At 39.3% G+C, this 26,185-nt stretch overlaps 2 protein-coding genes across 8 annotated transcripts in view; both read right to left on the bottom strand.

The window, feature by feature from the left end:
- Positions 1-21,720, bottom strand: part of oxsr1b (oxidative stress responsive kinase 1b) — an 85,520-nt gene extending 63,800 nt beyond the window's left edge. For 2 of the 6 annotated variants that reach the window (XM_077509161.1, XM_077509160.1), the window contains exons 1-4: positions 21,006-21,719; positions 15,058-15,170; positions 11,146-11,254; positions 6,536-6,677 (exon numbers count right to left, since the gene is read on the bottom strand). In XM_077509161.1, coding sequence (XP_077365287.1) covers positions 6,536-6,677; positions 11,146-11,254; positions 15,058-15,170; positions 21,006-21,093 — 452 coding nt within the window. In that variant the 5' untranslated portion in view covers positions 21,094-21,719. Of the gene's footprint in view, positions 1-6,535; positions 6,678-11,145; positions 11,255-15,057; positions 15,171-16,563; positions 16,688-21,005 lie in introns of those variants that run through there. The other 4 variants (XM_077509159.1, XM_077509164.1, XM_077509162.1 and 1 more) reach the window with 4 other exon arrangements.
- Positions 21,721-22,443: 723 nt separating this feature from the next.
- myd88 (MYD88 innate immune signal transduction adaptor) lies at positions 22,444-25,373 on the bottom strand. 2 transcript variants are annotated; one of them, XM_077508290.1, is made up of 5 exons: positions 24,969-25,370; positions 23,734-23,865; positions 23,470-23,645; positions 23,292-23,385; positions 22,444-22,991 (listed from the first exon to the last, which is right to left on the bottom strand). In XM_077508290.1, the coding sequence occupies exons 1-5, from the start codon at positions 25,282-25,284 to the stop codon at positions 22,837-22,839; spliced, it is 873 nt and encodes a 290-aa protein (XP_077364416.1). In that variant the 5' UTR covers positions 25,285-25,370; the 3' UTR covers positions 22,444-22,836. The 2 variants fall into 2 exon arrangements, with proteins under 2 accessions (XP_077364416.1, XP_077364415.1); XM_077508289.1 differs by having other exon boundaries at positions 23,292-23,645; positions 24,969-25,373.
- Between the last annotated feature and the right edge of the window lie 812 nt (positions 25,374-26,185).

Below are 26,185 nucleotides of genomic sequence, written 5' to 3'. Positions count from 1 at the left end.
CACACCGCGTTTGTGTGACGCAAATAACGTTTTTGGAAAGCATGTATTAACTGCTCCAACCTCGATCATGACAGCAGTGCGTGCCATTTGCAGCACATCCACGGCAGATCACGCAGAGAGGAGAGAAAGAGAGAGAAAAGGAGAGGGAGGGGGAAATCGTTCTATGTTTGTTTTAGGACACATAACGTAACCCGGGCTGATCGGCAATGGCAGGGAGGCATTTTACGATCATTTTTTTACGTGCCGGTGCATACTGTACGCCCACTCCAACCCCTGAAAATATATTTTTTAAAAACGATCGCCCCAATAATTTGTACTTTATGAATGAATGACGTCGTTGTCGTCTTCTCTGCTCTGTACAGCTTCATGGCGCTATAAACACTTACTGTCGGTCCAACTCGCTTTCTGATGATGTCATCTTTCTCGCAACTGTTACTATAACAACCATGTTGTTGGCGCAAATCCATTGCCATGTGTGGCAAATCAGGTGCAAATTTGCTCCAAGCTGTCAGTTTTGTGGGCGTGTTTGCGCCGGTATATGATTAGAGCAATATCCTTAGTGAATAGGTGGGTAACTGGGCGCAGACTGCGGGTGCAGTTGTGGTGCAATATTTCGCGCTATTACCGGACACAGCGCATTCTTAGCGAATATGCCCCATTGTTTTATCATTTTGATTGCTTTTTCATTTATTATTACTTTTATTAGTTTCAACTTATTTCTGTGACAAGTGAAAAAGTGCAGCAATAATACTACCCCCGGGTGGCCATGATCACACACCAAATGAAACTTGCATCATTATTGGCTCAAAGAGTGCAGCGGACGCACCACATTTCCCATGACGTGATTTTATGACAACTTGCTGGTTTGTGTGGCCACCATAAAACGGCGACAAATAGAGAAGTAGGTGAGGGCGGCTCGAGTGAAATATTAGCCAGGTGGTTGCCGGGTAGGAGCAGGCATGGTATGAAAGTGTCAAGGAGATTTTTATGCCGCTCATCATCGCACGTCGCAACTAACGCCAGGTCACCTCGTGTGAGTGTGACATCACATCTTGGTGCCATACTGGCATTGTTGGTGGGGGGTTATGAGACATACCCCCTTCAGACTTTTTCCTTAAAAAATAGTCAGACTTTTTTTTTTTAAATCATACAATATTTTACGAATTGTCCTGTAATGATGGGATTTTATTTTCATAAAATTATGACTAGTGAAATTGAGACTTTTTGCTAATATGCGACTATGTAAAATTGCAACTTCAATTACAAAAGTACAATTGTGAATATTTTCAAACTTTTTGCCAGTTAGAATGATTTTCTCAAAATATTTCATGACTTTATTTGCATACAATTTCAATGCAATTTTTGTAGGCAAGGCAAGGCAAGGCAAGTTTATTTGTATAGCACATTTCATACACAAGGCAACTCAATGTGCTTTACACGAGGAAAGACAACACATAAGCATCAAGAAACAGCAGTTAACATTCAGAGGAAGAAAAATAAATGAAAATAGGTTACAAACTAACAATCTTAAAACATTATTCAACAAACTTTAAAAAAATTTAACATAAGGAAGTTTAAAATGATAATGCTAAAAATAAAAATAAAAATAAAAATAATAATTAAAAAAACACTGAATTAAGCTGTTTAAAAGTCCCTAATCAAAGGTATAAGAAAAAAGCAAAGTTTTTAACCTGGATTTGAAAGCATTTACACTCGGGGCTGACTTCACTTCTGTTGGCAGCCTATTCCATCTGTGTGCAGCATAATAGCTAAATGCAGCTTCACCATGTTTGCTTCGAACTCTGGGTTCCACTAGTTGGCCCAAGTCTGTAGATTTCAGAGCCCTGCTGGGTTTGTACTCCATCAGCATTTCTTGGATATATTCAGGACCCAAACCATTTAGTGATTATAGACGAGTAGCAGAACTTTAAAATCAATTCTACAGCTGACTGGGAGCCAGTGTAAATCCTTAAGTACTGGAGTAATATGTTCTGATCTTTTTGTTTTGGTCAGAACTCGAGCTGCAGCGTTCTGAATGAGCTGCAATTGTCTCATGTTCTTTTGAGAGAGTCCAGTCAGAAGACCGTTACAGTAATCTAGTCTGCTGGAGATAAAAGCATGGATAAGCTTCTCTTGGTCTGCTTGAAGCATGCAGTCCTTCAGTCTGGATATGTTTTTCAGCTGGTAAAAGGCTGTTTTAGTGATGAATTTAATATGATTGCTGAAGGTCAGATCTGAGTCTATTAGTACCCCAAGATTTCGAACTTGGTCTTTAGTTTCTAAAGACAGTGACTCAAGCTGTTTTTTAACAGCAATCCTCTTTTCTTTATTGCCGAAAACAATGAGCTCCGTTTTGTTTTCGTTCAGCTGAAGGAAATTTTGGTTCATCCAGTTGTTAACTTGCTCTAGAGAATGACACAATGCGTTAATAGAACTGCTGTCATTTGGGGACATAGATAAATACAGTTGTGTGTCATCTGCATAACTATGATAGTCAACATCGGTGTTCTGAAGCATTTGACCCAAAGGTAACATATACAGACTGAACAACAGGGGTCCAAGGACTGACCCTTGAGGGACCCCACATGTCATGGCCTTTCGATCAGATTCAAAATTTCCGATTTTGTAGTTAACTGTAATTATATATATTTTTTTCTTGTACTAAAAAAACGTTCTTGTAAAATCCTGAGTATTTTTCCATGAAATTAAGACTTGTTTTTCCTCATACTGTGATTTTTTTTCTTCAGATTTTGCAACGTAATTTGTGTACAACTGCAACTTTATTCTTGTAAAATTGTGACTTTTTTTCTCAGATTGTACGAATTCATTCCTGTAGCATATTGACTTTATTTTTATACAATTACAAAAACATCATACTATTGTACATTTATGCTCATAAAATTAAAACTATTTCTTGCGAAATTAAGAATTTTTCACAGATTGCTACTATTTTTTTTCTCATATTTTCGGCTTATTAAACTAAAAGAAAATCCAACTAATTTTTGTTTAATTCCAACTTTTTCTTCACTATTTTGATAGAACAACAACTTTTCTCTAAGACTATATTTACGACTTTATTACTGTAGAACCATGACATTTACCATAACATTATCTAACCATTTACTATAGAATACCAAGCAAATCTTCTTTTGTGTGTTTTCTTGTCGTGCGGTGGTGTCAGAGTGGCACCTGGGTAGTGCGAGGTGGAGCAGTTAAACAGCACCTGGCAAATATCTGCGGAGGAGCCAAGAGTCCAGGCGGCAAGACTAATTGCTTGGGGGCAAGATGGGACCTTCCGACTTGGTCTCACCCCCTCCCAGCCCCGAGGGCGGCGCACACTCGTGATCCAGCTTAAATGGGTCGGGAATGTGCATTCGTCACAAATGCCATTCTCACTTAGCCCAAAATAGCACATTTTCTTTGTTTATTTTAAATTTTTTAATGTTTTTTTATTTCTAATTACGCATCATTTTCAATTGTATTCTAATTAGATCCATCTCCCCTCTGTCCAAATTGTGCATGAAAGGAGCTTCTTATCTGTTTGCATCATCTCAAGCGCTTCATCATTCCTCAGCACACTTGTCAATCAATAGCTTCAATCGCTTACAGTGTGACTTTGTGGCGAGCTTCTCGGAAAGCTGTCAAGCGCCTGACCCGGCCGAAGCTCTCTGCATAATTTACACGTGTGGCCTGTTGGTCTGGAGACCAGCAGGAAGTGGAAAGGAAGACGGACGGACCCGGTTTAACCCGCTCAAAAATAGTTTCGTCGACAGATCTCGCGACCACCATTTGATGCGAGCAACATTACAACATTTTGAGCGGATGATGATTTTTCCTAATATGATTTTATTTTCATACAAGTTTGGCTCTTCCTAATGACTCTCTCTCATAGTACTGTATAATAACTTCAATTTCAGAAGACTGTGACTTCTTTCATACAATTACGTTTCATTTTTTTTTTTAGGAATTTGTCCTTATATTATAATTTCATTCTCATGAAATTGTTTGTTTGTTTATTGAACGTATAAACATAACATAGAAACATATATAAACATAAACAAGTAGCAAATAAAAATTTTAAGAAAGAAGAAACTCATAGCAATCATTTGTGATGGTTTACATGTCCAAAGGGGGTAGGAAGACGTTAAAAATGTATCTAGTCCTACCCCTTATTCTTTGTATCTTTGAATTTATTTCATTATTAATACAGTAAATTAAAACATTACAATAAAAGAAAATACGTAATCCTGCTCGTGTAGACAATTGCAATTACACTTTAACATGCGTACAATTGTCAGTAGCGTAAAATGGCCACTTCTTTTCCGTATTACAACCCTCATAAAACAACTCATAAAATTATGACTATATTCTTGTAAAGTTATGAGTTTTTAACCATATGTAGACTTGTCTTTTTGAAATTATGATTTTTTTTTATGCAAGGTTTTTTCTTGTTTATCAATTATTTTCCGCATTTGTAATATGAAAATGTATATTTCTTGTAATAGTACTTAATTCTCGTAAAATGACCAATTTCTCCCCAATATTTCATTCAACCTTTATAAAAAGTAAACGTTTGTAAAATATGACTTTTTCATGCTAAGATTCTGTAAGATTTCGTAATATTACAAAAAAAATCTACTTTGTACTCATGACTTTTTCTCACATTAGTTTTGATTACGTTTTTTTTTTATCATGACTTCACTCATAACATTACAATGAAATTCATATATTACTTCATTCTTCATTCAAAATCTACGACTTTTTTCCCCCACAACATATTAAATTTAGTTCTCATACGATTCAGACTTCTTCTTTTTTTTTTTTTACATGTAATAAGCTTTTATTATGTACAAATTATTCTAATTTTATTTTGTAAAATGCCTACTTTTCTCTCATCCTTTTTCCCTTGTAAAATTGCATCCTTGATGAAAACTGCCAACCACCTGACCCGACGGTAAGCTGTGCATTATTTACACGTGTAGCACGTCTTAGACGACTCGATGCTGGCAGACTGTGAAAAGGAAGCGCCAAGGAGAGGAGGAAGATCAAGTTGAGAGGAGGTAGCGTTGAAGGCCGTCGAGTCTGCGACAGCTTGGGAGCGAGCGAGGACTTAGCCCAGTCTTGAACTGGCTTAGAGGAGAGCTTTGGGGATCACATTTCCTGTGGCACGCAAATCTGCCATTGACACATTCCACTCGTGCATATTCATGCAGTCAAGTTCCAAAAGATCCTCCCAAGGCTCGTTTGGATAGCAAACGAGCCTTTTGGTTTCTTTATCTCTATGACCTTAAAACGTGACTCATTTTTTTCCCCTCATCACAATTGGGTAGCGATAAGACATAAAGTGCTCAGTCAGACCCATTTACAGCTTCATCTCCACGACATCGCTGACCTTTCATGGGGAAAAGTGGCGCCGAGTAAATGCCACGTCCTTCATATGGTCACGAGTCGGACCCGGGCAGGAATATGAACCACTTTCACACACTTGCCGCTTTCACCCAACCACATATACAAGTTAACATTAGTTCACAGGCGCAATCTTAGCAGCGATAAGATGAAAATAAATGATTTATTTCACTTTGGCTTCGGGTGACTTCATTACTTGAAAATGTTTTGGCACATTTCTGCAACTTTGCTTAGGGCCACGACATCATTTGCACTTCAACAAGCGAGTAACTATGTTGTCATTTGTTACTGTCTAACTTTCACAAGATTAGGCTCATAAAATTTGGATATTGTGATTTTATTGTTGTAAAATTCTGAGTTTGTCATAAGACTACTAGTGTATGCTTGTTAAATTATACTTTATAACATTACAACTGTTATATAATTACACCCTCATAACTTTACGACTTTCGTCTCACTATATTAAGACTTCCTCCCCGTATCATAACTTTCTTTGTAGAGTCTAAAAAAATATTTCTCAGACTATTATTTGTGTTTAGTCTAATAAGATTAGCCTATTTATATTGAAACATAATATTTGGACTTTTTCTAATAAAATCTTGATTTTTTTTCTCATAAGAGTTTGACTTTTTCACGAGTCTCATGGGTTTATCATTGTATAATGATTACTTTTATTGTCATAATACTATGTTTTTGGAAATATACAACTACTACTATCATAAAATTCAGATTAATGCTTCCACTTTAAACTTTTCTTATATCAATTTTTTTAGTTGCACTGTATATTATCTTTATTTTTGTACAGTTAATTTGTCTTAAAAAATTACAAATTCTTATTTAGACTTTTTTTCACTTATGTCTTTTATCCTCCTCATATTACAGGCTTATTTTTCTATTTATCTATTTTTCTTCTCCATTCATTAATTTTTACTGAATTGGTTCAAACTGAATTCTTATTTATCCTAATATTTTAAAAAAAAATTTATTTGATTTATTTTTCATAAAATTACGACTTTTTCTTCTAATGTTGCCTTTTATTCTCATTCAATTTTGTTTTTGTTTTTAAACACGAGTTCTCGTGTTTACTATCGCATGGTGTGAGGCATTAAAGAGTTTTGTTTTTTTTTACCTGTGTATCTGTCCATTCTTGTGCAGGTACTCGAGTCCCTCAAGAACATCTTTTAAGACGGTGGCTATACTGGCTTGGTCCAGGACGCCCGTTTTGTGCTCGCCTCGTGAGATGATGTGCTTGATTACATCCAGCACGGAGCCTGACAAAGCAAAAGAAAACAAAGAACTTCAAAAATGCATAACACACTTTTTAAAACAAAAGTGTTGGCATTATGGTGCCTTTTAAAAAGCAAACCACAAAGAAAGCTGTTTGTGCTTATTAACAGACCACGCATATATCAAAACGTGTTTGCGAAAACAATTACTCGCAGATGAACAAGAGCGACCTCAAAATATTTGGATGGACTCCAATAACCTTTTAAATTAGAATGTGGTGTAGAGAAAACCCAAGATTCATTAGCTTGTCAAAGGGGAAATCCCCCTTCTAACATCATCTTGTGCTCTCGAGCCATGTGGACCGACTCCACATTGATGTGCACGCACGTCATTTCTTTCAAGTCTTTATGGCCTTCAATACAACTTCTGTCGCAATGTGCTAACCACAACAAGGTTGTTGTATGATCTAGTTTTCACAAGACTTGGCTTTATTTTTCCATTTTTATGTTTTTTTGTACCCCCCCCCCCCCCCCAAAAAAAAAAACAACTAAATAAAAATCTAACATCCTGTCAAAAGTTGGACCTTCAAAATAAATGTTCACACAAAAGTTTGGAGTATAGCTGCTAAACAAGCCAACATCGGGCCAAATTAAGTGTGGTCAAACTGTTAGTGAACTGCTATGCTTTTATTTTGAAGGCCTGATTTTGGACAGGATGTTAGGCTGATGCAACCTTAACTTGTTGCCGAGCAGACTGGGACAGTTAATAAACCCTTGCATTGTGCACTACAGCTGTCGAACACTTTTTACGTCAAGAAATGTTTATTTCACACTACTTTTTATGTAAAGCATATATTTTGTATGTAAAGCATATATTTTATATTCTCTATGAAATGGATTTGGTGGTGTCTGGAACGTATTCATTGGGTTTCCATCATTTCCTATGGAAAATACTGCTTTGGATTTCATTCTGTTTGACTTTCTGGAACAAATCAATCATAAAAAAAAACTGTTAAAATATTATGAGGGGATAGAAGTAGTAAATTCAAAAGTCTAAAGTCAATATTAAGTGGAATAAGTAATTTTAAACTTGTAAGTGTACCCGATTCATGAAGAACTCAAAGGGTGTCATTTATGGAGCGCGAGTGCAAAATGTTTGGCTTGCTAAAGTGCCAGGTAGTGTCAGGCCTCCAAAACACGCTAATGAGCCTTGACGTGTTCAGTCAGTCGAATCTGAAAGCAGCTGACAAGGTTGCCCTTCAGCAAACCCGCACCAAAAATGAATCATGCTTTGTACCCTCAAAACACAAACCAACACTTCACGACATTATTAGATTACACTCAACTTTCTTCCTTGGACTTCTCTTTGTTCTACTTTCATTTTTTTATGGCTTCATTCTCATTAAATGACATGTTCTGATTGTATTAGCAGTTTATTTACATAGATGTATTGTCATCAAAACACAGCTTTTATTCTTACAATTACTACACAAGTAACGATAGTAGACTTAGTCACTGAAGACGGTGACGAGTAAGAACATATTGAAGGTTAGTTGCCATGACCGCCAACTAGGTTTTCCAAAGGTTGCAGACCCAGGATTAGATCTTTGTTTTCAGTGTCAGAGCATCTAAAACCTTTCAAATCTTCTTGAATCTACACTTGTGGCCAAGAACACAACAGAAGTGGAAGTAGAGAGCAGGGTAGTGGAAGGCATGGACCACAAGCACAGGTGCCAACTGTGTGAAAGGCCGATGACAAACGGAGAGTTGCCATGCGGGGGGGCGGAGGCGGTGGCAAGGTGGTATAAGAGAAGAAGACTGCTGGCTCAGACTGAAGAAAGAAAGGTTATAGATTACTCGGTTTATGGGATTGAATAAGATCTGAGTTTAGTGAGGAGTCATCATCAAACTGCCGGTCAGCAGGTAGGGGGATAATTGATGCAGCAAATCTACTGACTTGTGCTAAAATTCACAAAGTCGATGACAATCTTGATCTGGCATCCAGCGTGAGCGCGGCGAAGGCTTCATGTTCACTTTCTGGGAAGACATTCCTCTGCTTGCTGTGGCATGACTCATATTCTGTCCCGGTGGCTTTGGAACTGGATGTCTCTCTGATGGGAATTCAATCAGTGGCCGTTGTTGCGGTCATATGTCACTTTCGGAACTGGAATTTCCGGAAATGCCCAAAAGCGTACCTACGGCAAGCCTCGAATCTTGAATGTTGGCTCTGGATGGATTTTCCAGAGACGATCTTTAAAGATACGGTTATTTAAAAAAAAAAAAAAAAAAAAAAAAAAAAGGAGACTTTGGCTCACTTGCTATAGAGCAGGTCGTGTAGTGACCAAAGGATCGTTGGTTGGAATCTCGCCTATGACTGTCCAAGTGTCCTTGAAATTGCTTCCGGGTCAACTTTGTACACGTGAAAGGATGTTTCTCAATATGAGGAATGCAGAGTACAGTCTCGTGATTTGGCCAAGGGCGGTCTTCCCAGATGCTTTTTGTAAAATGGAACTTCCACGAAATGCATCTTTGATATTTTTCCAGAACGACATTGGGGTATTTTGTGCATTCTTGGTTTATTCATACTTTCAATTGGAACAGTACAGTACTTCAGCGGTGACTGTTGATGTTTCACAACATCACAAGGACTAGGAACTAAAAACTAAGTAATAAGAAGAACGAACAAGAATGATTCAAATGGTTTCTTGATAACAGCTCGGAACTGATGGGTTTGCAAGGCAGGCAAGCGGTAACGAGAGAAGTCAAGGAACGTCAGTTCACATGGCCCATACAACATATGACACCATGTAGAAATGGTGCTGACAAAGCAAAGTCAATAGTGACATGTCACTTCCAATCGTCACTGTGTCAGGTCGTTATCAAGCATTGAAGACGTGGAGGCTCGTTTTTCCATACAGTAGCTGGCATTGAGAGCGGTAACACAAACCCCGCCACAGTGGAACAAGTCCATAAACCCGAGGCAGACGCGGCCCCGGCCATCATTTAATTGCCACGCACAATAAAAGTCAACATCAAGTGGGCCGAGCGTCTAAGCGGGCCGAGTGAAACCAGAGAGAGGAACCCGCTGAGAGGCCGGCTGGCTGCTGGCTGGCTGGCTGGCTGGCTGGCTCGTGTACTCAAGCCCGTCCATCCTCGAGGGCCAGACAAGCCATCTGGATGCTATCAGTTACATGGAGTGCAACGAGAGTCACTTCATTTCATTCACAATTCAACACACATCTAATGTGATGAAAATGGAGACCGGATGACGTCATATTTTTTCAGCACAGTATGTCTCAACTTTTTTTTGCTCCTTAGCTTAGCATGTTGTCAGATGGGACATTGGAACCAAACGTTGCTCTGATTCAGGGTTTATTTTTCACTTGTGTTTTTATTATACTGCATTGTAGGATGTACTTGCATATTTTGAAAATGACCAGTCTCACTTTTGGCCAAATATTTCCACTTGATTGTATCTGTACTGGTCTTACAACACAATGTCATCAAGTGGCATGCGTCATCATCTTGGTATGTTGTCAAATTAATAAAGTTATGGAATAATCACACGGTTGTTGCCCACACATTATTGGGCGTAAGATTTTGCCAACAAAGTCGGAGTTTCATTTTGCATCGCTGCCACCTGTCCCACATATGCAAATCTTTTAAGACTAGCGGCAATCGGAAGCGCCAACGCTAGCAAGGCTAACCGCTATTCTCATCCATCATCAGCTTATTTCTGTACTCTCCAACCAGGCAGGATGGAAAAAATTGTGTGGTTAGCCTTTACTGGAGCTTTAATAGTCATTGTGAAGCTATAAAATCAACAAGTCGACTAATCAGTTCAACCCCAACTGCAGACAATATTTTATATTTTGTCTAGACATTCAAAAAATAATAATAATTTGGCAAATTACAGAAATTCTATTTTTCCTAAGAATGTTGGAATGTTACTTAAAACATTGCCAATAAAAAATAAAAGTTGTATAAAGGAAGAGGGTTTATTCACATTAATTGTTGAGAAAAGTAATTTGCAGCATCCCACAGCTGGTGTTAACGTTGAAGGTTACACTGACATGAAGACGGAGCCACAAAGCCACGACCATCGCTTTCATCATGTCTATCCCCCCGCGATTAGGAAGTGGCCACATATTTCCTGCTCGTCAAACGACTTGATACATTCCTGGGGCCAAGGAACAATGTAATCAGATACAGCTGCGCTGTTTCCTCGACGGTGGCCTCCTCCACGCGGCTCCTTAATTGCAGCTCTGCCACACGGACGCCTCGACGCCTGTTATTACCCCGGCCCTGTCATTAGCTTGCACACTGTACGGAAGTTAAAAGCACCTCACGCGGGTAACACAATGAGGATCAGCGCTGTCACATTCCCCACAATCACGGGCGACATCCGCGGGAATGAATCGCGCTCTTCCTATCACCATGCCGAAAATTACATGACATCATGATTCGAGGATGCGCTCATGCTGACAGGTAGAAGTTGTCGCCATTCACTTACCGCCACTAAGCAGCTTCATGACCAGCCACAGCTCATCCTTCACCACGAATGAGGTGTAGTAAGACACGATGTTGGGGTGATGGCACTGGCTCATGGCCTGGATCTCTTTCTGAAATGCAACCAATGGAAGGAAATGAGAAAATGGTGGCAGCAAACCTATTTCAACTCACTTTTTAAATTGTACAATAAACTACTAAAATAGTCATTTTTCTACGCATGGTCATATGCATATTCATTAATGTTTAGAACATTAATATTAGTGTCATTTTTCTTGGCCATGGCAACAGCATTCAACAAGGTAAAAAGCTTTGCTTTTAGTTTTCATCTTGAGCATCTTCAGATCAAACAGCCAAAGTTTTAAGACAAACGGACGAAATCTGTCGGTGGTCCGATGGTTCGGACTAATGACAGAGTGACATTGTGTTTGGGGCATGATATGCAGCTGTGACGAAACTAGGAAGCGGCGACACATGCAAACTAAACTAACATGGACGAATGGACGCTGCGATTAATTGCAGGCACCATTGAGGTGATTTATTCTTCTTCAGAAGAAGATTGTCTGGTGCTTGGGCCTCAGTGAAACAGTAACAGTGCAGTAATAGTGACATATTTCACGATGAGGCAATTAAGGAAATGAAGTGGCATGGAAATGACATCAGAGGCCGGTCACTAGAACACATAATATGGGCAGCAGCGAAAAAAGCTTTTATGTGGCTATTAAAAAAAAAAGTGTAAGTATGTGAGTGTGTCCTTGGAAATCAGGGAGAGTGAGGTCATCCAAATGAAACACCCATCAACTTCAAAAGACACTTTCAAATAAACAATTTTAAAATGGATTGTTAATTGTTAGTTACCAGGATTTTTTTTTAGAAACGGACTTCTCAAACTTTTTCAGGTTGCAGGGAGGAATGAACAATTCTAATTGCACCAAGTGCAGCGATCAATCACCACAAGCCCCCCGGAGTCGAGCCGTTGTTAACAAATGCTTAGCTCACACAATTCCAAGCACTGAGCCTCCTCTGTCGACTCATCACTCCAGACACGATGAGCAGGTGACATCATCATGGTGACATTAAAAAGCTCCATAGGTGGAAAAGTACTCAAAATTAGTGGTGCTCGTTTGAGAACCATGCCAACATTTTTATGTGCTCCCATCCCTAATTTCATTAGGGTCTACTAAGGGCCAAAAAAAATAAAAAATCATTTTCATTGACAGGTTCTTTCGGCAAAAGATCATTTTCCATTGACTGACCAATCGGGTTCTTTCAACAACAGGTGAGTCTACATTCCACCTGCATTTGAACCCAAACTGCACGCTTGTCCTCATATCTTCCAGTCTGGCGGGCCAGATAAACAGCTCGGTGGGTTGTCTTCACCATCTTTCCATCTGTGGACACTCCACAACAATAACGTAGCAGGATTCACTCCAGCCTCACCCCCGTCTGTCCTCGGCCCGCTGGAAGAGGCGGGTCAGCGCCGCTCGGCGGGCCAGAAGACAAACAATGGGCTAACGGGGAGGATATCGTGCTCTGGCAGTTGGCAGGTTTGCCCATCTTTTTCCAGCAGACAATGTGAGAACCAAGGGAGCGTCTTTGTTGTGGGGATTAGGTCACTGTAAGCGTATGCCGCAGGGAAAAAAAAAAAAAAAAAAAACGGACTTCCTGACATGTTCTCATGGCTGAAAGCTCTCACACTGACATATCTGTGTCAAGCAAGTGTGTGCACTTTGGGTAGGACACAGTCAGACGCCATCAATGAGGATGGAATGGAAAAGTTGACTGTCTTTTAAATCATGAATGTCACTATGTCAAAATGTACAATTTTTGGCCCATGTTGGATTTAAGGTACTGTTATTGGTAAGAAGTGCGACCATATGTTCTGAGCACAACAAGACATTAGACAAATGATTAAAAGAGTCAGGATTTGGCTATAATGCAACTTTTGACTGGACAAATTAGCTTGTTTATATAATCAGTTATTCAGCTCCACCAACACAAACATTAGCTTGGAGTAAGCCATTAGCACAAAATGCTAACTTGCCAAAGCATTAGTGTCAATGTTGACCAAATTAAATGAAACAAATTAAGACCTATACATCCCAATATAGCATTTTTCCTTAAAACTGCATGGAATTAGTGGCAATTTTCCATTCTCATAATTTTTCATTTCTGGTTCCTGATCTTAAAATGGCCACAAAGCCGTTGCGAGTGCCGATATCTTGAAATAATGCTGGGTAACGGCCTGATTCTTTATTCACATTAGTGATTAGTGATAGAGTGATTTTTGGATTTTTGTTTTCTTTTTTTTTTATTACATTTTTATTTTTATTAATTAAATTTTGTTCTGGTATTATATATCTTCATTCAGAAATAACAGTCGATCCCTGATAAAACAATTACAAAAATAGCAATTTAAAAACAAAAAATCTATCTACTTTATATACCTATCTATCTAATCTTATTCTTGTACTTAATTTAATATTCAGATATATAGTGTACTGTTACCGTAACAGGAAAATATATATTTTAGGCCAAATCACATGGCCCGAGCTCTGCTTAGGTTTAAATACGAGTGTCACAGATGTAATGGACATCAGATGCACATGACCTTTATCAACAAAGAAACACCATCCGACCAGGTGGCGGATTGGAAAAAATACCACCATTTGTGAGGGTTAGTTGAGGCGCATGACCTCACCATAAATACCCAGGCATGAGGATGGCTTGAAATTTATGGTGATCCAACCCGGAAACAACCAACTGTCAACCTGACACTGAGCCAGCCACCTGCGCCATAAATTGTTTTGAACTGTTTGAGGCCACACTTTGCATGACGCCGTCATACCTTTTACTTGTCGTGATTTATTTGACAAGTGGAGATGAGTGTTATTTTACAGCAGAACTTTAACCGAACAGTTTCACAGACTTTGGATTAGTACCAGTCCGTGATCTGTTCAAGCCAAAAAATAAAAAGTTTGGACTCACGTCGAGATTATCATCATCTGTCCTGTGATGGATGCTCGAGTCAATGTAAGAGAACACAAAATTACATGAGTGCGCTCCAGGAAACAGACCTCTCACGGTGACGGTTTTGTTTTGTTTTTGAGTCAGACGGCTTGCATGTGGCAGGACATCCAAGCTGAACGACTAAATGACTGATTGTCATGATCCGAGCCCAGGCGGGGCTGTGTCGCAAACTGGTGCCGCGCTCGCACAGAGAAGCCACTGTGGGAACAGCGTGGCGTCACGGCCGACAAACATAAACATATTGTTGGACGAGGAAGGCACTCGGCGGAGCACAGACGTCAAAAGATTGTTTTGGCACAAGGGATTCCTTGCAAAGATCAAGGATCAATCTTTTTATTCATGTGTATAAAACTCAAAGTGTTTCATTCTGAAAAAAATATATGAAGAAACTCAAAACAAAATAGTGTTTATTTTGTTATTGCATGATTATGCTTATTATTTTTGTTGTGCCATGTTTGCGCGTGCATAGCTAAGAACTTTTCTGCCATGCAAGAATTTCACAGACTTAGTTGAAAACATTTTTTTTTTCTTCTTCTTCTTCTTCTTCTTCAAAAAAGGAAATCTGGTTTCTATTTCAAGCTTCCTTGCTGGTTGAGTACCCAGCAGGCTGCGGCATTGCAGGCGAACCACAGATAGGAAAACCAACTGTACTTCATGTCATAGATACGAAAATTTGCCAAATCCTCCTCTGCAGAAAAAAAAATGTAGCCAAGAACCTGCCAGCTATTTCCTATCATCACAAAATTAGCATTTCAGAAGCTGATCTCACGCTTTAATTAAAGACCAGTGAGTCCAAAATGAACACCGAGAGAGATCTTTTCACAAGGACCAATCAGATTTGAGAATGTGAATATGAAAGATTTGCGACTCTCGCTCTTGCGCTTACCAAGAGTTCGTCCATATTGGTCTGGCACTTCTCGAGGTTGATGCGCTTGATGGCCACCTTCTCCTTGCGCGGTATGCAGTAGGCGGCTTGGACCACAGCTGTGGCCCCGCTCCCTGCACCAGAATGAAACAACAACACTCCCATTATGGATCAAGTTAACGACATCCACCCCGCTCGGATTAGTCTGTCCTGTGGTACGTAACAGGACAGTTATTTTTACAGCTTACAACTGTGACCACAGATGAGGGAATCTCCCGTACGGCCAATTGAATGGTCACGAATCGAGTCACCATCCATCAGCCATATCACTGACTTTTATTTGTCTTTAGTAATTATTAGAACGTTGGTTGGTTTTAGTGGAAAAAAATCAGAACAATCCAATGGAAAATCCAAGATAAAATGCTTTTAATATTCATCAAAGGCCTCCTAAAGGTCTCATCGCGCATTAGTTTGCACTCAATCCGTGGTTGACGCGTGCAATGCTGAGAGCACTTTTTCCTCTGGCAAGAAGCTTTGAGGGGCGAAAGAATGAGCAGCGTGCTCGTCCACCCTCCACTAAGCTTTTCCTAACCCCCCTTTGCCCTCATCTTGGCTATGCCCAAATATTAACAAAGTGCCCATTGTTTAGACTTTTCATTGAGCCGAGAGCCTCTGAAGATTTGGAAATATGGGAGGAGGCGTGTTGAAGATAAAATCTGCTCCCAGAGTTTAATTAAAATAGAGCTGACCGACCCTAAAAGTTTACATTTCTAATATGGCTTCAAGCGATGCTGAAGAAATACTGTACAAAGCGATTCAACGTGATGCAAGTTTGGCTCTCCATGATAATCCAATAAAATTGCAATTTCCCGTGTCATTTCCTGGATGCGACTGACCAATAAAGGATCACTTTTTTTGATGATTGCAAATACCGACGACGTTGGACATTTCGTTATCTGGAAAACTCTTATAGAAAAGTTTCCAGCGTTCTTACATGATGACCAAGACAACAGTTCAACCAAAGAATGAGATCTGCAGCTTCTGCTTTGTTTTTGTTTTTATTTAATATATAAGTTAGCATAAATGTGAATAATTCTCAAAGTTAGCATTGACTGTTTTCTTGTTTTATGTATCACAATGACTTTATGTCTTAATCATTCTGCCATTCTGTCTCTGTATGGCAAAAATAGGGACAATATTGGCTTTGGGGTCACATTTCAACATACTCAATCAAGTAGAGCTTTGAGCTAATACCAGACTGGGACAAGGATGCACCAACTGCTGGTGTCGCTATTTGCCAGCATATTGCCAGCAAATGTTTTACATTTATTTATTTATTTAGGACAGGAACGGATTTAAACACAATATACTAAGAGAAAGAGCAAGAGAAATAGACAACACAAGAATATTGTACAAACAGTAACAGACTGGACCAATCTCATATTTTCTAAACTAACAAACTAAACTTATCTCACAATAGTACATCAGGCATAACGCCCAAAAATGTGAATTATCAAATACACTTACGGTCATTGCTTCATGTAGCCATAAATCACAGGATTACAGCGGATAATTATTTTCAACAAAAACTATGAAACACTGAAATATAGTAATGTCGTGCTTGAGTTGTTCTTCTTCTTTGGAATTTACATCGCCTCAAATTAAGGGTGCCGCCATCTCGTGGCGAAACGTAGAACTACATTCGATTTTTCTGAGCGTTAGACCATCCATCCATCCATTTTCTTGACCGCTTATTCCTCACAAGGGTCGCGGGGGGTGCTGGAGCCTATCCCAGCTGGTTTCGGGCAGTAGGCGGGGTTCACCCTGTACTGGTTGCCAGCCAATCGCAGGGCACACGGAGACAAAACAACCATCCACGCTCACAATCACACCTAGGGACAAGCGTTCAATTAACCTGCCAAGCATATCTTTGGAATGTGGGAGGAGACCGGAGTACCCGGAGAAGACCCACGCAGGCATGACGAGAACATTGACATTGCAAACTCCACCCAGGAAGGTCGAAGCCTGAGCTCGAACCTGGACTGGGAGGCAGACGTGCTAAACCGTGCCGCCAGTGTTAGACCAAAATAGTTATTTATTGCAGAAAAAAATATATAAATATATATATAGACCGTGAGCATGGAACCCACGATGGAGGGCTACTGTAATATTACCGACATTTTACTGAAACAGGCCAATTCAGGTTTCAGTATTTATAGAATAACCTATCTACAATTTTTATACTCAGCTATTTGCTGACAAAAATAAAAATAAATAAATCACCTGTTTAATATTTATACTTTTTCTGTAAAGCCCCAGTATGCCAAAAGATGGCACTAAAGTCCCAGCTAATAAGAAAGTAGTAATTGGTGTTAAAGTATGTTGAGGCAATACATCACGAGTGAGAGATTTGAATGTCAGTGATGAGTTCTGGGGCATTTTTCTGGGGAAAAAAAAAAATCTGTAAACCATAACTTTTTAAGGTTATGAGTTTGAGACAAACTGTTATGAGATCAAGTTTATGATTGAATTTAAACTACTGTAATTTGTAAAAGTGTGTCAAATACTTGTGGTTTTTCACTATTTGCAGCAGGGCTTGGTCTTTATTATCGTAATATGAAATGTTGGTAATTGATTTAACATGTTTGTTTTTTTAGTAGTGACTAATGTGATTCACTGTGTTGAATGAAAATCCTTTCAGTAAAAATGATCGGAAAACGAATCATGAATAGGCAAGTCACCTGACAGGCTGCTAGCAGCCATAAATCATGGTTTGCAGGCTTTGTTCAACGCAGAACAAAGAAGTGGAAAGACCAGCTGAGCAAGTCTGAGATGGATCGTTCTTCGGAATCCATCAAACCAGCGACGTCCTCCTCCTCCTTTTCCAATAGTGTCCTTTTTACTATGACATTCTTGTGGACATCTGAGGAGCAGTTCACAACTTTTCCCGCTTTGGACGAAAGAGAACGCGGCGCTATTGACCAACTGTCAGACAATATCAATTGTGGGTTGGCGTTGGCAACAGCAGCGAGCGGGCACTGCTCCAAACTTCACGCTTCGCCTGCTAATGATACGGCAGGAGACGACTTAATCATTGATAGTAAAACATAAGCGCTAGGAAATTTTAAAGGCACATTTAAAACAACTTTTAAATGTGCCTATCAGGAATACAAAGAGTGAAGCTGTTTGAAGCATTTATAAAGAAATATCCGTTGCAGAAAGCATTAGAACGCTTCCATGTCAATGCTAATTGTTAGCCTATCTAGCATTAGCATCTTAGCAATAAGATAAGCATACTCTAAGGCAAAGCTATCAAATTGGCTCAACATATAATTCTCTCTGTTTGGTTTGATAGTAAATTTGAGACTGTGACTATTAAGATCTGATTCATTAGTAAATTATCCATGTGCTAGGTTGTGCTAGCGTAACATTTTTTTTCCCCCCTCTCTAGGCTCCAAAATTTGCTTCCATCACAACCTTGACATAAATATCACAAATGTATACAGTATACTGTCGGAAGGACTTTCTCAAACAACATTTTCAAGTCAAGCGTCCACTCTGAGACGGTGTCCAAAGCAGCGGACAACGTAAAAAGAAAAAAAAAAAAAAAAAGAAAGGAAAAACCGAAACATTGACAAAACAAGTTTGCTCTTTGCAATACTTTGCCATGTGTTTTCTGTAAGCATATATCTTGACCAGCCATATTATGGCTGTTGCCATAACGCTTCCAATGTGTGAAAGTGACATTGTGACAAAGAAGCTCTTACTGTATGTTGCTTAAACCCCATATAAGGAGAAGTTATTGGTTGATTATGATTAATTCATTGGTAGGACAGCCCCCATATATTAACTTTTTAAAATTAAACAACATAATTTTTACAGATTATTTTGCGGACTCACACAAACAACATAATCCCGGCAGTCCGGGTATCCTCATTTAAAATACTCTGCTCTAAGGTTAGTGTATTCCAACATCCTTGGACAAGAGTGCAGAAGAAGCAATAAAAAAAATTGCTAAATTGATTGAAGTGGTTTGAAAACACAAGGAGGCGATTCCGACTACTAATGAGAAGTCTCACTGGGGTCAGCTCGAGTTCATTAAGTGCAAAAGGCACATGATCAGATTAGCATGGCCTTGAATTAGCTTCTTAATGGAGCACGTATGCGAGGGCCGTGTCAATGTCACAAGCTAGCTTCACAAGACTTTTTTTAATTGAAATTTTAGGATTATTTTTTTGTTTTTGTAGTGGCAATGTTGCAGAAAATATAAATATTAGGGCTCAACAATTTTGCAAAATAATCTAATCCACCACCACCACCACTCTACGATTTAACATGCAAATAATTTTTCAAAGTTCTCTTCCTGTGCATTTTTTTTAAACACAAGAAATAAATTAATCTGTATTTCAATAAACGATATCAGATTTTAATTTGATTAATTGTTGAGCCCTACTCTAAGAAAAAAAAAAAAGAAAAAAAAAAAGAGTGGGGTAAAAGAGTGATTAGCACAACACAGTTTGTGTACCCTGACACATTAGCTTTGTGATGGTGTAATCGCTGCGTCTTTAGCAGCATTCAATGGTGTGCTTGTCACCGTCCACCCCCCTTCCTCATATACACCAATCACCAACGGAGGGAGTGCATACAAATTCACCCCTCTTATAAAACTGGCTGTGGAAAATAAAGCATTTTTAACTACATTTAAGTGACATAAAATGTAAAATCCAACTGAAAATGAACTGCTGTGAGACTTAAATGAAAGTACAGCACACAACTGCCAATGTGCATCTGATTTACCCATTTCTCAGATGTTCTAGTAGGCTTTTGCTGATATATTTTTGGTGCTTTCCAGCAGAAGTCGTCACATTTTGTGCTAGCTGTTCCGAGGTGCTGACCGGGTGACGCTGCACCGGTCTGCTACATACGCGCACACACCTTTGTGTTCTTAGCAAAGTGGGGCAAAGCGAGGGCAGGGTCACTTATCTGAAGGATGGGACAGTGCAAGGATGCAAACGTGACTCGGTAGAGCAGGGGTGTGGAACCTGAGGGCTGCAAGATCTTTGGATAAAGCCTGACTTGCAGTTTTTCAAACAAAAGAAAAACTGCACCTTTGAGTGTCTAGAAAAGTGATATATAAATCTGATGCATTATTATTATTATTATTATTATTATTAAAACATTAAATGAGCATCTCAATATAGCATTTTCCCCTTAAAATTGCATGAAAATGACACTTTTCTATTCTTCTAATTTGTCATTTCTAGGTCCTGATCGTAAAACAGCCACAAGAGGGCTGCCGATACATCAAGAATACTGATACCTTAATAATTTTAGTATTTATGTTTAGTATCAGCCCGATACAGATACCTGGTATCGGTACTTGCCCATCCTTAATTTTCACAAGTCAATTGTTTGAGCGGTTAAGTCAATGATCGTTAAAGGTATAGCAGTGAAAATGAATTTGATAAAAGATTAATTATTTATTTTTGGCGGTTTGAATGGTTTCATTTTTCTACATTAAAGATTTTTGGAGAAATTAAACAATTCAAATTCTTATCAAATTAAAAGCAGAAGCAGTTGCGATTTATTTTAAAGTCCCTACGTAATACACAACAGAGTAAAACTTTATTCAAGATATAAACAGTGAAAAAATTATTTCTCTATGCAAAATATGATTAACCATGCCACGCACTATTGAGCCTCAAACGCTCGTTTCACTATACCGGTGTAGCCCAACTGGGCGGGGCTGTCTTTCTCAGTGGAAACATTCCACATACTCGAAGTTCTAACACCGCCCGGCAAGGACTGTCCTAAGATTAAGTCACCCTTCCTTTGGCTCGGGGGGAAATTAGATGCTTAGGAGATTTAAAAATAAAATAAAAACGTAACGGTTTGTATTCAGGGTTCAGCATGCGTAATTCACAGACTCCCAAGCGGAAGGGAAGCTAGCAAGCAGCAATATCACATACCAATCACCTCGTGTAGCTCATAGTCATCTCTGTTGATGGACCACGGTTGGGAACTCAGGTCCTCCGACATGGCTGAGGTATTTGCCATCTGACACCGTCGAAGAAAAAGTGTCGGCGCCGCACGCAGGGCGTTGGGGGGGGAAAAAAGTCGCAACTAATCCAAGGAGCGGCACCAAGGACGACACTTTCCCTTCTTTGCGAATCCTGCAGCACTCCTGCTGTCATTCCCAAAGTTTGACACAAGCCTCGCGGCCCCGCCTACCGCATTCCTCCTCGGCAAATGTGGACTCCCTCGGCGGCCATGTTGCTTGCGGTCACTGAATGACTGAACGGCGGTGAATGACCAACTACCGCACCGGCATTAGGGCAAATATGAAAACACAGTCGCGCCACGCTGCACTACACTACCGTGGGTTTTTCTACTGAGTCACGTTCACGCAACATTACATTAGTTAATGACTTGAGCGTTAAGTCACGAGTGGAGTCCGCCACACGTGCATTATGTTTCAATTCATTTTCCTCCCGTTTTATTCTTGCAGGCATTTCGTCTCAAATGTACAATTAACAAAAATGATTCGTTTACTTATTACGATCGCCTCAAAGTCTTTCCTTAATTATAAAAGGTAACTGATAGTACTAGATTTGGGTGAAGCAAAAACGGCAGTGCAAAGTGAGGGCACGCTTGAAGTGGAGACCGTTTTGATTGGACAATGCGACAAACGTCGCCGCTGTGATGTGTCGTGTCGCGTTCAATGCCGACAACACTGGTGGTGGCTGGAACAACATGCGAGACTTGCGCAATAACGACACATAGTGGACGTTTTGTCAAATTTGCTGCATTCATTCAGGCGTTTTTCCTAAAATTACAATATTCGATTTTTTTTATTCATTCACACGTAATTAAATATTCCGTTAATTGATTTAGTGTAAAAATATTTCATTACATTTTTCTTCAGTAAAAATCTGTTTTACATGGTTTTAATATGGGGCGGCACGGTAGTCTAGTGGTGAGCACGTCTGCTTCCCAGTTCTGAGGTCTCCCGTTCGAGTCCAGGCTCGGACCTTCCTGGGTGGAGTTTGCATGTTCTCCCCGTGCCCGCGTGGGTCTTCTCCGGGTACTCCGGTCTCCTCCCACATTCCAAAGACATGCATGGCAGGTTAATTGGGCGCTCCGAATTGTCCCTAGGTGTGCGTGTGAGTGTGGATGGTTGTTCGTCTCTGTGTGCCCTGCGATTGGTTGGCAACCAGTCCAGGGTGTCCCCTGCCTACTGCCCAGAGCCAGCTGAGATAGGCGCCAGCAGCCCCCGCGACCCTTGTGAGGAATAAGCGGTCAAGAAAATGGATGGATGGTTTTAATATGGTCAAGAGTTTTTTTTTTGCATTTATTTTGGCGTTTTCCTCTCTAAAAATGGTTAACTCAAATTCATTTTATACCATAAAAAGTAAAAAGTTTTATTTTTTTCAAATTGCTGTAAAAAAAAAAAAGAACATCATGTACAAACATAAAATATAAGTGAGAAAAGCAGTCAGTCAAATGTAGAAGTATACTGCACTGCATTTGCACTTCCCTTTCCGCTGTAATCTCATACAATCAAAGAGGAAGTGCAATAGTAGCCGCAAAGCTTTGCACTCTTCAAACCATACAATAAAAATTACTAGCAAAAATATCTTTGTGCATTGTTTTTCATAATAATCACAAAATACATTCTAAAGGACATACAAATATATTTAAATCGTTCCAGTGTGAAGTTTGGTATTGGGTCCCAATAATTCCTTTACAGTCGCTGCAATTACAGAAGAGCACTTTTCAAAACATGCATAAAAGTCACATCTACGGCAGTGAAAGAGCCTTGGCCAGCCGTTCCCAAAACCAGGTCTTCGTGTACGGATTTGTGTAGTCGCACGCGGTCAGAAAGCTCAAGATCCTCGGGAACTGTTTTGTCATCGACTTGTAAACCACAGGGATGAGTCGTTTATTCCGAGCTCCTGTCGTGGCAGAAGGACGCAAAAAGTTGTCAGAAATAAAGTCATCAAACAAGAAGGAAAGGCTAACAAAGTTATTTTGTGTGAATTACATCCTTAAATACGTTTGTAAGGACAAGATTTATATTGTTAGTGTTATAATTTGCTACTGTTTCCGTTGAACTCTCTCTATACATGAAATATTTCAAATGCAACTGTCAAAGAAGACATATTTTTATCGTGAGAAAGGCGAGCGCATTGTTAAGTCCAGGTACGGCTGAATAAAGTCAAATATGAACCAAAAAAAAACCAACAACTGTTCACCAGGAGAGAGGCTGAGCGCAAACTTGGTCTGGAAGTCACAGGCATCGCTTTCAATGTATTCATCTGAGATCACAACCACCATCCTCTTACACCTGCACACATAATCACCACAGTGAAAACCATAAGAAGAAAAATCAAGAAACAAAAAACGCAATAATGACGCATTATTATCTCCCCTCCTCTCAATGAGCTCGCTGGTGATGGTCCACACGCACGAGCCAGGCAGGACGTTGCGGTCGAATACGCAAAGCTTGAGCCTGTAATCCGTCTGCTCCAGCTCTCGGATCATCTCGTGCACGAATGTGATGTCGCTCTTGCAGTAACAAATGAAAGCGTCAAATAGCTCGGGAGAACCTGGAGACAAAACAGAACAATAATAAAAAGTATAGAATGCAATTTCTGCTGAAAGTCCAAATGAAAAAGTGAAAAAGTGGTCACTGACCATCCGGATCATCCTCCAGGGTGAGGCCGGACCGCTCGGGCGTGCGAGGGATGCAGCTGTCCACCTCGGGGACTTGGAGTGGGCGAATGGCCCTTTTTTTCAAACTCTCATGATATTTCTTTACATCCTCCTCTGGTGGACATACACACAAAAAAAGATAGTTATTCTCCCTCCACCACGGGTTCCGCGTCTACATTTCAGATTTATTTTTCATAACTTCTGTCCCTCGCCTTTATTTTGTTTGCAATTCCACTATTTGCCACAAGATGGCGGCACACTTATGTTTAACAAATTGCAAAGAAGAATGAGTGAAAACACTAAGTGTTTCAAGATCAACTTTTTTGCTGAAGATGAATGGATGCGAAATTTTTAATCCTGCTTTTTACACCTACAGACAGTGACGGATTTAGGTTCTTTTTGTAGTGTACATTTTTGAGCATGATTAATGACTTCCATTGTGACAAGATAGGTTTGTTAGCTTGGGGGGGGGGGGGGGGGGGATTCATTATTGTAAATCCAGAGGGATTGGTGCACAATAGTTTTGTCTTATCCACTGCTCTCAATATATTGTTTTTAAAAGTGTTTTTATTATTTTTAAGTGTGTTAAAATAACACAGGTCACCTAATTTTTACGTTTTAATCTGAGTTTTAAGTAAACTTTTCTAGATTTTTTTGTTTTTGTTCCAATTCTGAATCTGTCATCAGTTTTTCTCCAGCACACCAAGTTTTCATAATAAGTACATATATTATTTGATTACAAAGTAATATATTTAGTAATATCTATGAATTAAGAGTTAGGTTCGGCAACAGGTGGACTTTTTAGGGACATGTATGTCTGATTAAAATTTGCCGTTGTGTTGATATAAATACTTTTGTAATAATGTCCCTTATTCCGGGCTGGTCTGGCACGTAACCCCCGCCATGGAAGGCAATTTAGTGTACTTCGCAACTGTAATAGTTTTCAATTATCTTAAGTATTAATTGTACAGACGGCTTTTTTACATTTAGTTATGTGCATGTACTTTTATATCAAACTAAGCATGTTGATCAACATTTGCAGATAACACGGCGTTAAATTAAAAAAAAAAGAAAGAAAAAAAGACCGCAAGCAGAAAAGTTCAAGTAAATCGCGGTTTGCGGAAGTGCTACGTGCATTGAAAAAGTTTCATTTTGAAACCGGAAGTGCCTCCTATAGCTAACGAATAATACTTTGACAGATCGAAAAGTTTTTGTACCCATCAAAGGACGAAGGTCCTCCACGACGTCTTTCCTCTCCACTTTCTCCAAGATCGACAACAAATTTCCCACGCTGGCCTCGGTCGAGCACGCCTGCCAGTCGTTCAAGACCCGCTCAGTGGGGTTGGGGACCGTCTGGTAGTTGGTGATTTCCAGGTAAGAGAAACCCATTGCCTCGGCCACCATCGTCCAGTCGGCGGCCACCATGGTCCGGGGGTTCAAGTAAAGGCTCAGCTGCTTCCTTACGGTCATGTTGAGGGCGACCAGAGGGACCGTGGACAGGTCATCCACCGCCGCCGAGGAGCAGCCTGCCATGTTGCTTCTTCACTTTTTGAGAGGACTTTTTACAACATTGCACAATATACCTGAGGGGCGGAAGTGCGTCACGGGTGGGCGGAACCACCAAAATCACTCTGCTGCTGTCGCAAAAAAAACCCAACAGAAACCACCTCTCCTCTACAATTGCACCGAGATCTACTAGTCTTTTTGTATGTTTGTTTGTTTTTGTTTTTTGTTTTTTGAGAAAAAAAAGTGTTTATAATAAAATTTTGTACTTTTTTTTTAAAATAAACAATGTTAGTGTGTATTAATAAAATACTAGAACAATAATCTTAAATACCCAAATCCAAAATGATAACATTTTAAATTTACAATTTCACAATACTACTGCATGTTTGCAGTTACTAAAAAACTATGTGTATATATATATATATATATAAATGTAAGTTTATACTAGATACTACAATTGGCATTTTTTTTTTCTTTCAAGGTGTAGTAAGTGTAAATTAAATATCCAAACAAAAAAATATCAGTGTTTTACAATACAATCAATGCATTAATACAATGAAAATGTAACTTCTGGATTTGGCTATATCTTTTATGTTTTTGTATTATGTATACATTTTTAAAAAAATATATTTTTTATCTTCAAATGACAAAAAATAAAAGAGACAAAGGATGTTGCAACAGATAACAGTAGTAAAATAAACATGTACGTGTTAAACATTAATTTTATTAAATAATTGAATCATTATAGTTGAATTATTTGTCATTATATTTTTAAATACATTAATGATGAGGTTATTTTTGAATAAACCATTTTACATTACATACTCATGTTAGCCATATGTTTTATCTAATTTGAAATTAAATTATGTCGGTTTGAAAAGTGAAATGTGGCCACTTTGCGCTTCAAAGTTTTCCCACCACTTCTGTG

The sequence above is a fragment of the Festucalex cinctus genome, chromosome 20 (assembly GCF_051991245.1).
Source record: "Festucalex cinctus isolate MCC-2025b chromosome 20, RoL_Fcin_1.0, whole genome shotgun sequence".
Taxonomy (NCBI): Eukaryota; Metazoa; Chordata; class Actinopteri; order Syngnathiformes; family Syngnathidae; genus Festucalex; species Festucalex cinctus.
This window is presented reverse-complemented; position numbering and strand designations above follow the sequence as displayed.

What these genes read in the sequence shown, in the direction of transcription:
- myd88 (XM_077508289.1), bottom strand. Translation starts at nt 25,284, where the DNA reads ATGGCAGGCTGCTCCTCGGCGGCGGTGGATGACCTGTCCACGGTCCCT. An exon ending in GGACCTTCGTCCTTTGATGG is followed by an intron (nt 23,866 to 24,968) that starts GTACAAAAACTT and finishes TATGTCCACCAG; the next exon opens with AGGAGGATGTAAAGAAATAT. An exon ending in TGCGCTCAGCCTCTCTCCTG is followed by an intron (nt 22,992 to 23,291) that starts GTGAACAGTTGT and finishes CTGCCACGACAG; the next exon opens with GAGCTCGGAATAAACGACTC.